At 51.5% G+C, this 12,375-nt stretch overlaps 1 protein-coding gene across 1 annotated transcript in view; it reads right to left on the bottom strand.

Annotated features, from left to right (window-relative positions):
- LOC129700063 (cytosolic carboxypeptidase 2-like) overlaps positions 1-12,375 on the bottom strand; it is a 47,979-nt gene that overhangs the window by 29,953 nt on the left and 5,651 nt on the right. The window contains exons 3-8 of the mRNA XM_055640241.1: positions 10,640-10,822; positions 9,237-9,344; positions 7,787-7,934; positions 5,218-6,003; positions 3,228-3,387; positions 632-758 (exon numbers count right to left, since the gene is read on the bottom strand). Of these exons, the coding sequence (XP_055496216.1) occupies positions 632-758; positions 3,228-3,387; positions 5,218-6,003; positions 7,787-7,934; positions 9,237-9,344; positions 10,640-10,822 (1,512 nt within the window). The remainder of the gene's footprint in view (positions 1-631; positions 759-3,227; positions 3,388-5,217; positions 6,004-7,786; positions 7,935-9,236; positions 9,345-10,639; positions 10,823-12,375) is intronic.

Here is a 12,375-nt window from a genome sequence, read left to right as displayed (position 1 = left end):
CACCTAGAGTATTGTATGCAGTTTTGGTCCCGTAATTGGAGGAAGGACATTCTTGCTATTGAGGGAGTGCAGCGTAGGTTTACAAGGTTAATTCCCGGGATGGCGGGACTGTCATACGCTGAGAGAATGGAGCGGCTGGGCTTGTACACTCTGGAGTTTAGAAGGATGAGAGGGACCTTATTGAAACATATAAGATTAATAAGGGTTTTGACACGCTAGAGGCAGGAAACATGTTCCTGATGTCGAGGGAATCCAGAACCAGGGGCCATAGTTTAAGAATAAGGGGTAAGCCATTTAGAACGGAGACGAGGAAACACTTTTTTCACACAGAGAGTTGTGAGTCTGTGGAATTATCTGCCTCAGTGGGCGGTGGAGGCCGGTTCTTTGGATACTTTCAAGAGATTGCTAGACAGGGCTCTTAAAATAGCGGAGTCAGGGGATATGGGGAGAAGGCAGGAACGGGGTACTGATTTGTGATGATCAGCCATGATCACATTGAATGGCAGTGCTGGCTCAAAGGGCCGCATGGCCTACTCCTGCATCTATTGTCTATTGTTTCCCATTTTGTAACCCCCATGAAGAGCGAAGGGAAGGGTCTCTGACCGCCGGCGCGGGGCGGCACGGCACTCACCGATGGTAGAACCGCAGAAGGTGGCCTCTAGCGTGTAACTGTTGGCTACGCCCAACCTCCACGCCACCACTCGCCCCGTCCCTTCCTTCTCCCGCTTGATGTGGAACTTGCAGCTCTGGAAGGAGAACTGTGTGGAGACAAACGGACACATGAAGAGAGTTTCTCAACACAGGGCCTGTACTGACTGGAGTCTAGAACCATGGTGGGCCTCATTGATTCAAGATTCAAGAGAGTTTATTGTCATGTGTCCCTGATAGGACAATGAAATTCTTGGTTTGCTTCAACACAACAGAACATAGTAGGCATAAATACAGAACAGATCAGTGTGTCCATATACCATATACCATTATATAAATATATACACACATCAATAAATAAACTGATAACGTGCAAATAACAGATAATGGGCTATTAATGTTCATAGTTTTGTCCGAGCCAGGTTTAATAGCCTGATGGCTGTGGGGAAGTATTCCTGAACCTGGATGTTGCAGTCTTCAGGCTCCTGTACCTTCTACCTGAAGGCAGCGGGGAGATGAGTGTGTGGCCAGGATGGTGTGGGTCCTTGATGATACTGCCAGCCTTTTTGAGGCAGCTACTGCGATAGAGCCCCTCGATGGAAGGGAGGTCAGAGCCGATGATGGACTGGGCAGTGTTTACTACCATTTTTGTAGTCTTTTCCTCTCCAGTGCGCAGGAAACGCACAGAATAGTGAAAAGCTTAGGGACCTGTCCCACTTACCCGACTTTTTCGGCGGCTGCCGGCACCCGTCATGGGTCGTTGCAGGTTGCTGAACATGTTCAACATGTTGAAAATCCAGCGGCGACCAGAAAGAAGCTACGGCTCTTTGTGCGACTGAGGAGACGACTCACGACCGTACAGGTGTCACGTGTCGACATGTCGCGGGGTGAAGCCTGTATGGTCATGAGTAGTCGCCCAAAGAGTCGTACCTTGTTCTGGTCCCCGCTTGATTTTCAACATGTTTGAAAATGTTCGGCGACCTGTATCGACCTATGACGGGTGCCGGCTTCGGCTCTGACCTCCCTTCCATCGAGGGGATCTATCGCAGTCATAAGTGGGACAGCCCCATTAGTATAGAGTGGATGTGGAGAGGATGTTTCCACTAGTGGGAGAGTCCAGGGGTAGAGGCCACAGCCTCAGAATTAAAGGACGTTCCTTTAAGAAGGAGATGAGCAGAAATTTCTTTAGTCAGAGGGTGGTGAATCTGTGGATTTTTTTCCCACAGAAGGATATGGAGGCCAAGTCAGTGGAGAGATAGTGGCCCCATATCTAAGGACGGATGTGCTGGCTCTGGACAGGGTCTAGAGGAGGTTTACAAGAATGATCCCGGGAATGAGTGGGTTAACATATGATGAGCATTTGCCGGCACTTGGCATGTATGTACTCACTGGAGTTTAGAAGAATGAAGCGTTGGGGGGGGGGGGGGGGGGGGGGAAGATCAAATTGAAAGTTTTGGAAAGAGGGGTTGTGGAGGGGATGTTTCCACTATTGGGAGAGTCTAGAACCAGAGGCCACAGCCTCAGAATTAAAGGTCGTTCCTTTAGGAAGGAGATGAGGAGAAATTTCTTTATTCTTCCACGGGGAGAAGGCAGGAGAATGGGGTTAGGAGGGAGAGATAGATCAGCCATGATTGAATGGCGGAGTAGACTTGATGGGCCAAACGGCCTAATTCTACGCCTATCACTTTGACCTTATGACCTTAAATAACTTATAATTCTGATCCTAGCCCTTATGAACGTTAATAATGGGAGACAGGGGAAGTTTCATAGCAAAAGGATTCGAGTATAGGAGCAGGGAGGTTCTACTGCAGTTGTACAGGGTCTTGGTGAGACCACACCTGGAGTATTGCGTACAGTTTTGGTCTCCAAATCTGAGGAAGGACATTATTGCCATAGAGGGAGTGCAGAGAAGGTTCACCAGACTGATTCCTGGGATGTCAGGACTGTCTTATGAAGAAAGACTGGATAGACTTGGTTTATACTCTCTAGAATTTAGGAGATTGAGAGGGGATCTTATAGAAACTTACAAAATTCTTAAGGGGTTGGACAGGCTAGATGCAGGAAGATTGCTCCCGATGTTGGGGAAGTCCAGGACAAGGGGTCACATCTCAAGGATAAGGGGGAAATCCTTTAAAACTGAGATGAGAAGAACTTTTTTCACACAGAGAGTGGTGAATCTCTGGAACTCTCTGCCACAGAGGGTAGTCGAGGCCAGTTCATTGGCTATATTTAAGAGGGAGTTAGATGTGGCCCTTGTGGCTAAGGGGATCAGAGGGTATGGAGAGAAGGCAGGTACGGGATACTGAGTTGGATGATCAGGCATGATCATATTGAATGGCGGTGCAGGCTCGAAGGGCTGAATGGCCTACTCCTGCACCTAATTTCTATGTTTCTATGTCTATGTTTGCCAGCGCAGTCCTCGTGTGATGGGCGGCAGGGTGATTCTTGGTCCAGGTATATCGGTGCCAGGTTTAGCGGTGTGGGGTTTACTAGCGTGGTCCGCGTGTGATGGGTGCAGGGTGATGTCGGTGCTGGGTTTGACGGGAGGGGGAGCCGTCTCTCATCAAATCTGCCTTTACCTTGTCGTTGCAGTTCTTGCTGAGCATGAGAGGCAGCACCCGCTGCTGGGCGCAGGTGGCCAGGGTGCTCTGCTCCTGACAGCCGTACATGAAGACGTTCTGCTTGCGGCTGTGCCCATGGAGGTCACAGTACAACAGCACCGTCCTCTCCTCCAGCAGCCTGCAAAGAGGCCACAATCAGAAGGGCTTTGGTGCAATCTCACCGCTCTCCCTGCTATTGCAACATCACTGATTCAATGTCACATGAGCAAATTTGCAGATGACACAAAGCTGGGTGGCAGTGTGAACTGTGAGGAGGATGCTATGAGAATGCAGGGGTGACTTGGACAGGTTGGGGGAGTGGGTAGATGAAGTTTAACGTGGATAAATGTGAGGTTATCCACTTTGGTATCCAAAACAGGAAGGCAGATTACTATCTAAATGGTGTCAAGTTGGGAAAAGGGGAAGTACAACGTGATCTGGGGGTCCCATGTTGGCCTTCATAACAAGAGGAGCTGAGACTAGGAGCAAAGAGGTCCTTCTGCAGTTGTACAGGGCCCTGGTGAGACCACACCTGGAGTATTGTGTGCAGTTTTGGTCTTCAAATTTGAGGAAGGACATTCTTGCTATTGAGGGAGTGCAGTGTAGGTTCATGAGGTTAATTCCTGGGATGGCGGGACTGTCATATGCTGAGAGAATGGAGCTTGGATACTCTGGAATTTAGAAGGATGAGAAGGTATCTTATTGAAACATATAACATTATTACGGGTTTGGACATGCTAGAGGCAGGAAACATGCTCCCGATGTCCAGAACCAGGGGCCATAGTGTAAGAATAAGGAGTAAGCCATTTAGAACTGAGATGCGGAAAGACTTTTTTACCCAGAAAGTTGTGAGTCTGTGGAATTCTCTGCCTCAGAGGCCGGTTCTCTGGATACTTTCAAGAGAGAGTTAGATAGGGCTCTTAAAGATAGCGGAGTCAGGGGATATGGAGAGAAGGCAGGAACGGGGTACTGATTGTGGATGATCAGCCATGATCTAAGTGAATGGCGGTGCTGGCTCGAAGGGCCTTCTCCTCAAATCCCTTGACTCTGCTATCTTTAAGAGATGAGGAGGAATTTCTTTAGTCAGAGGGTGGTGAATTGGTGGAATCCTTTGCCACAGAAGGCTGTGGAGGCCAAGCCAGTGTGTATTTTTAAGGCATAGATAGATTCTTGATCAGTACGGGTGTCAGGGGTTATGGGGAGAAGGCAAGAGAAAGGGGTTGAGAGGGAGAGATAGACAGCCATGATTGAATGGCGGAATAGGCTTGATGGGCCGAATGGCCTAATTTCTCCTACCCCATGAACACAAACTTACGGCTGGTCTATCTTTGCCCCATGAGTTCCCTTTGTATCCTTCTGCATATTTTTTTTAGTTTAATTTAGTGATACAGTGCGAAAATAGGCCCTCAAGTCCAAGCCTGCCAGCATTCCCCGCACAACAACACTACCCTGCACACACTACGGACAATTTACAAGTTTACTAAAGCCAATTAACCGACAAAAACCTGCACGTCTTTGGAGTATGGGATATCTTTGGAATGGAGAGATAGACCGGCAGTGTGTGGACGGTGGAGTAGACTTGATGGGCCGAATGGCCTTCTCCTGCACCTATTGTCTATTGTTATGGGGTGAAAGCAGGAGAATGGGGTTAGGAGGGAGAGAAAGACCAGCTGTGATTGAATGGCAGAGTAGACTTGATGGGCTGAATGGCCTAATTTACTCCTACTCAATAAACTTATGACTGGTCTATCTTTGCCCCCATGTCCTTCCAGAACCTTGTATCCTTCTGCAAATATTATTTTTTTAATTAATTTAGCGATACAGTGCGGAAACAGGCCCTCAATGGGCCGAATGGCCTTAGACTTGATGGGCCGAATGGCCTAATTTTTCTCCTACTCCATTAACCTGCATATTTTTTTATTTAGTTGGCCTAATTTCTGCTGCTATCCCTTGACGAGGGGCTGCTCACCTCTTGATGAGCCTCCTGGTGTACCAGACAGGGGGGTAGTGGTCCTTGTGGATGGTGCGGTACTGGCGGTTGAGGTCGCGGCCGGCGAGGGAGCAACGATAGTTACCGACGATGACGCCGTCGGGGTTGATCATGGGCACGATCTTGAAGAGGAAGGTGTCGCGCAGGAGGCAGGCGTCGGCCGAGCTGCCCAGCAGGCAGTCGAGGAGCCCCTTCATCACCCAGGAGCTGTTGCTCTCGCCCGGGTGCACCCTGGCCGTCAGCACCACCGCCCGCTTGGCCGCCGCCTCCCGCGGGCTGCGAGACGGGTTGGTGACGGTCAGCAGGTAGACCATGTTGCCGGCCAGCGTCCGGCACAGGACCCGCACCTTGCACAGCTTGCTCTTGGCCGGGCTGGTGGCCACCTGGAGCAGGTAGTCCTGCAGGTCGGAGTAGGTGTAGGGGTAGCAGTGGGCGAAGTAGCAGGTGTCGGCGTCGTGGGGGAACTGGAAGGTCCAGGTGAGGGAGAAGTACTGGCGACCCCCGCCCGACACATGGCCGTTCCTGTAGTAGTTGATCTGGTCGCCCACCCTGCGCCAGCCCCGGCCGCCGTCCTGGGCGTCCCGAGCCGAGTAGAGGAGCGGCTTCATGCCCCTGTTGTACAGGCTGCTGGACTTCATCAGGTTGACGATGGTGAAGCGGTAGGGCAGCGAGCGGCGGGTGTTCCGCACCTGGAAGTAAAACCACTGCGTGTGTCTGGCCGTGTACATGTCCGTCCGCAACACCAGCGTGTACTCGCGTTCACCCCTGTAGAGGGAACACACACACACACACTCAGTACCGACTCACACACCACAGATAGAAACATAGAAATTAGGTGCAGGAGTAGGCCATTCAATATGATCATGGCTGATCATCCAACTCAGTATCCCGTACCTGCCTTCTCTCCATACCCGCTGATCCCCTTAACCAAAAGGGCCACATCTAACTCCCTCTTAAATATAGCCAATGAACTGGCCTCAACTACCCTCTGTGGCAGAGAGTTCCAGAGACTCACCACTCTCTGTGTGAAAAAAGTTATTCTCATCTCGGTTTTAAAGGATTTCCCCCTTATCCTTAAGCTGTGACCCCTTGTCCTGGACTTCCCTAACATCGGGAACAATCTTCCTGCATCTAGCCTGTCCAACCCCTTAAGATAGGCAGATAGGCAGACAATACACAATTGGTGCAAAAGTAGGGCATTCGGCCCCCCTAGCCAGCACCGCAATTCAATAGACAATAGACAATGAATAAATTAATACGTTTATTGGCCAAGTATTCACATCCAAGGAATGTGCCTTGGTGCTCCGCCCGCAAGTGACAACATGACATACAGTACCGACTCACACACCAAAAATAGGCAGACAATACACATTTGGTGCAGGAGCAGGCCATTCAGCCCTTCGAGCCAGCACCGCCATTCAATAGACAATACACAACAGGTGCAGGAGTAGGCCATTCGGCCCTTCGAGCCAGCACCGCCATTCAATGTGATCATGGCTGATCATCCACAATCAGTACCCCGTTCCTGCCTTCTCCCCATATCTCCTGACTCCATTGGCTCTAAGAACCCTATCTAACTGTCTCTTTTTTTTTAATAAAAAAATGTATTTGATTATTAAAAATAATATTACGCTACAATGAAACAAACCAGAACCCACCAGCATAATACAAGACCAACAAATATACTAAATTTACTACTATATAACTATATTACAATCCATGTCCAGGATTCATTTCCCCCCCCCCGCGGTGCCCAGCGGTCCCTGAAATCCTCCAGGATGCCCGTGGGCAGTGCGTAGTCCCCTCTCTAACACCACCCGGGCACGGATGTAAACGCTGGAAGGGGCGGGCAGCCGGCTCGGGCAAAGCCCTCTTCCGCCTGGTGCCGTGACTGGCGGATGGCCGACTCGGCCCAGTCCCAGGAGCGAACCCGACCAGGACATCTTCAGCCCTCTCCCCTACGCACAGGGTGTCCAAAGATGAGGATGGTGGGTGTGAAGTGCAGCCAGAAGGCAAGGAGCAGCCCCTTTAGGTATTCAAACAGTGGCTGCAATCTCAACACACTCCATATACACGTGGTACACAGACTCTTCCAGCCCGCACCAGTGGCAGGCGGCTGGCGAGTCCGTGAACTGCGAGAGAAACCAGTTGCAGGGAACACCTCGGTGTAATACCCTCCACCCCTGGTCCCCAATGTAGGGGGGGGGGGGAGAATCCCTGCGTAGAGGCCCCCCACCCCCACCACCTCCCTGCGTCTAGGAGGGGTGTCGAGGAAAGGCAGCTCAAGTTGTGCGGGACCGGCTCCCGCGAAGGATTACGGCACCTGGGTCCGACGAATACTTCCGGCTGAGCGGGGGTTTGCTCAACGGCAAGTACTACACGCATTTGAACGCGGTGGGGCGGGACAAGGGCCGGCTGCTCTCATGCCCAGCCCATCGCTCCCCGGGGGGGGGGGGGGGGGGGGGGGGAGGGGGGCGGCAACATAACCGTCCCTCCTGGAGTGTTTCCAGCCATTCCCCGCCACGCTGGGCAAAGTAGACTCACGTACACTTTAAGAGCTCTCTGCAGGTTGCCGCACTCAAAGCGAGACTCGAATATCAGGGTGTTGTCCTGCTGGCCGATGTTAACGGCTGCCTCCGTCAGTGGCCGCGAACTCCCTCCCACTCGGGCAAAGGTGAAGAACGGCTGCAGGTAATCTGGGAGACAAACACAGTCTGCTCAGCGGCCCCATAGCAGAAGCGAATGGCCTTCATGTTGGACTTCATAACAAGAGGAGTCGAGTATAGGAGCAAAGAGGTCCTTCTACAGTTGTACAGGGCCCTAGTGAGACCACACCTGGAGTATTGAGCGCAGTTTTGGTCCCTTAATTTGAGGAAGGACATTCTTGCTATTGAGGGAGTGCAGTGTAGGTTTACAAGGTTAATTCCCGGGATGGCGGGACTGTCATACGCTGAGAGAATGGAGCGGCTGGGTTTGTACACCCTGTAGTTTACAAGGATGAGAGGGTATCTTATTGAAACATATAAGATTGTTAAGGATTTGGACACGCTGGAGACAAGAAACATGCAGGAGTAGGCCATGCTGCTCTTCAAGCCAGCACCGCCATTCAATGTGATCATGACTGATCATCCCCAATCAGTACCCCGTTCCTGCCTTCTCCCCATATCCCCTGACCGCTATCTTTAAGAGTTCTCTCTTGAAAGTATCCAGTGAACTGGCCTCCACCGCCCTCTGAGGCAGAGGATTCCACAGACTCACCACTCTCTATGTGAAAAAGTGTTTCCTCATCTCCGTTCTAAATGGCTTACCCCATATTCTTAAACTGTGGCCCCTGGTTCTGGTCTCCCCCAACATCAGGAACATGTTTCCGGCTTCTAGAGTGTCCAATCTCATAATAATCTTATATGTTTCAATAAGATCCCCTCTGATCCTTCTAAACTCCAGAGTATACAAGCCCAGCCGCTCCATTCGCTCAGCATATGACAGTCCCGCCATCCCGGGTATTATCCTGGTGATCCTACTCTGCACTCCCTGAATAGCAAGAATGTCCTTCCTCAAATTTGGAGACTAAAACTGCACACATATTCCAGGTGTGGTGTCACTGCCCATACAACTGCCCATATATTAACTCCCCCTTTTAGTCTTTGGAGTCTTTGGCTGATTGGATTGGTATAAGTGTAAAAATTGTCGCCGGTGGGTGTGAGATGGTGTGAACGTGCGGGGATCGCTGGTCGGCGCGGACCCGGTCGGCCGAAGGGCCTGTTTCTGCGCTGTATTTCTGAACGAAACTGAAAACTAAATTGAACTAAAGAGGGAGAAACTTCAGGTCATTTCTGGTCGAGAGGAGATACAAGGAACTGCAGATGTTGGAATCGTGAACAAACAAAGTGCAAAGTGCCGGAGGAACTCAGTGGGGGGGTGTCAGGCGGCGTCTGTGGAGAGGGATGGACAGGGGGGATGTTTCAGGTCGGGGACTTTGCTTTCGACTGTCACCGCACCTTTATTGGTTTCGTAAACCAATTCACCCTCATCGGTGTCCGTGTAGATCGGGGCTTGTTCCAGACCGGTTGCACGGTAAAGCAGTTCTGGGCCCAGCGAGACCCCCTCTGCACAACAAGACACAACACTCAGGCAAGGCAACAAACTCGAGAGACATACGTTCATACGTTAAGTCACAAGTGCAGAGTCAAAGCCCTGTCCCACGGTGCAAGTTCATTCAAAGAGCTGTCCCGAGTTTTAAAAAAAAATCAAACTCGTGGTAAGCACGGAGAATGAACGTAGCGGGTACGTCGGAGCTCGGGGACGTCTCTTAGCGCTAACGGCAGGTACTCGGGAAGACTCGCTAATGGCAGACGGCAGGTAAGCACGGGAAGACTCGTGAAGATTTTTCAACATGATGAAAAATGTCCATGAGAGCCCCGAGTACCGACGAGCGGCCATTATCGTAAATCTCCGAGTTCGAATCAGGGCAAACTCGGGAGAAATCTTGGAATGAACTCGTACCGTGAGACAGGGGTTTTAGGCCTTTCAGCCTGCATCATGGGGGTGTGGAGAGGATGTTTCCACCAGTGGGAGAGTCTAGGACCAGAGTTCATGGCCTCCAGGGTAAAAGATCATAAATGATAGGAGTAGAATTAGGCCATTCGGCCCATCGAGTCCACTCCGCCATTCAATCAATCATGGCTGATCTATCTCTCCCTCCTTACCCCATTCCCCTGCCTTCTCCCCATAATGAATGAATACGTTTATTTGCCAAGTATTCACATACAAGGAATTTGCCTTTGTGCTCTGCCCGCAAGTGGCAACATGACATACAGTGACAGTTAGGAATGACACATAAAGTATTAAACATTAATAATAAAACATTATTGATTAACCCCTGACACCCGTACTGGGGGTTGGGGAGGAGGGGGTGGGGGGGTGGGGGGCAGGGGGGTTGGGGAGGAGGGGGGGGGGGGGGGTTGGGGAGGAGGGGGTGGGGGTTTGGTGGGGGGCAGATGGGGGTGGGGGTTGGGGAGGAGGGGGGTGGTGGGGGGGGGGGTTGGGGGGGGAGGAGGGGGTCAGGGGTGGGGGTTTGGTGGGGGGCAGGGGTTGGGGAGGAGGGGGGTTGGGGGGGGAGGGGGGTGGGGGGTGGGGGTTGAGGGGGGTGGGGGTTTGGGGGGGCAGGGGGTTGGGGAGGAGGGGGGGTTGGGGTTGGGTTGGAAGGGGTAGGGGTGGGGGTTGGGGAGGAGGGGGGTGGGGGTTTGGTGGGGGCAGGGGGTTGGGGAGGAGGGGGTTGGGGTTGGGGGTGGGGGGAGGGGGGTGGGGGTTGGAGAGGAAGGGGGGTCAGTTGGGGGGGAAGGGGTTCGGGGTTTGGTGGAGGGCAGGTGGTTAGTGAGAGGTTACCCAACAAGAGTCTCACCAATGTGCCTGATCCTCTCCTTAATGACCTGGCACTCCTGGGGCCAGCACACGGGCTGTTCTGACGCCTTGGTGGGGAGTCCGTGGAGATCCCACGGTTCACACAAGCGATGGACGAGCCCCTCAAAGCCGTCCTCGATCACCACTTGGGTGGTGCGCGGCAGAAGCAGCTTCTTCTGAAACCCTGCGGGCGAAGGATTGAAGTCTTGGAGTCACACTGCACACACAGCTCCGTTTGAGTTCAGTTTAGTTTATTGTCACGTGTACCAAGGTACAATGAAAAGCCATGGTTGCGTGCTATCCAGTCAGCGGAAAGACAATACATGCTGGGCTTGTATACTGCAGAGTATACAAGCCTAGTGTCATATGCTGAGAGAATAGATCAGCTGGGCTTGTACACTCTGGAGTTTAGAAGGATGAGAGGCTATCACATTGAAACATATAAGATTATTGAGGGTTTGGACACGCTAGAGGCAGGAAACATGTTCCCGATGTTGGGGGAGTCCAGAACCAGGGGCCACAGTTTAAGAATAAGGGGTAAGCCATTTAGAACGGAGACAAGGAAACACTTTTTCTCACAGAGAGTTGTGAGTCTGTAGAATTCTCTGCCTCAGAGGGAGGTGGAGGCCGGTTCTCTGGATACTTTCAAGAGAGAAATAGATGGGGCTCTTAGAGATAGCGGAGTCAGGGGACATGGAACGGGTTACTGATTGTGGATGATCAGCCATGATCACATTGAATGGCGGTGCTGGCTCGAAGGGACGAATGGCCTACTCCTGCACCTATTGCCTATTGTCTATGATTACAATCGAGCCGCCCACGGTGTACATGTTTAAGAAAGAACTGCAGATGCTGGAAAGATTGAAGGTAGACAAAAATGCTGGAGAAACTCAGTGGGTGAGGCAGCATCTATGGAGAGAAGGAATAGGTGATGTTTCAGGTCGAGACCCTTCTTCACTGCATTCTGAATTGCTGACCACGTCACTCTGAAGAAGGGTCTCGACCTGAAACGTCACCGATTTCCTTCTCTTCATAGATGCTGCCTCACCCGCTGAGTTTCTCCAGTATTTCTGTGCACAGATACATGATAAGGGAATAACGTTTTAGTGCAAGGTAAAGCCAGTAAAGTCCGATCAAAGATAGTCCACCGGTCACCAATGAGGCAGATAGTAGTTCAGCTCTGCTCTCTGGTTGGTGAGAGGATGATTCAGATGCCTGATAACAGCTGGGAAGAAACTGTCCCTGAATCTGGAGGTGTGCGTGCAGTTTCACAATTCTGTACCTCTTGCTTGATGGGAGAGGGGAGAAGAGAGAGTGACCGGGGTGAGACTGGTCCTTGATTATGTTGCTGGCCTTGCCGAGGCAGGGCGGGGTGTAGATGGAGTCAATGGAAGTGAGGTTGGTTTGTGTGATGGCCATTCAGCCCGAAGTTGGAGGAGTCCAGAACCAGGGGTCACAGTTTAAGATTAAGGGATAGGCCATTTAGGATTGAGATGAGGAAAAACCTTTTCACCCAGAGAGTTGTGAATCTGTGGAATTCTCTGCCACAGAAGGCAGTGGAGGCCAATTCACTGGATGTTTTCAAGAGAGAGTTAGATTTAGCTCTTTGCGCTAAGGGAATCAAGGGCTATGGGGAGAAAGCAGGAACTAATTTTGGATGATCAGCCATGCTCATATTGAATGGCGGTGCTGGCTCGAAAGGCCGAATGGCCTACTCCTGCACCTATTTTCTAATTT

Source organism: Leucoraja erinacea, chromosome 9, assembly GCF_028641065.1.
Source record: "Leucoraja erinacea ecotype New England chromosome 9, Leri_hhj_1, whole genome shotgun sequence".
Lineage (NCBI taxonomy): Eukaryota > Metazoa > Chordata > Chondrichthyes > Rajiformes > Rajidae > Leucoraja > Leucoraja erinaceus.
This window is presented reverse-complemented; position numbering and strand designations above follow the sequence as displayed.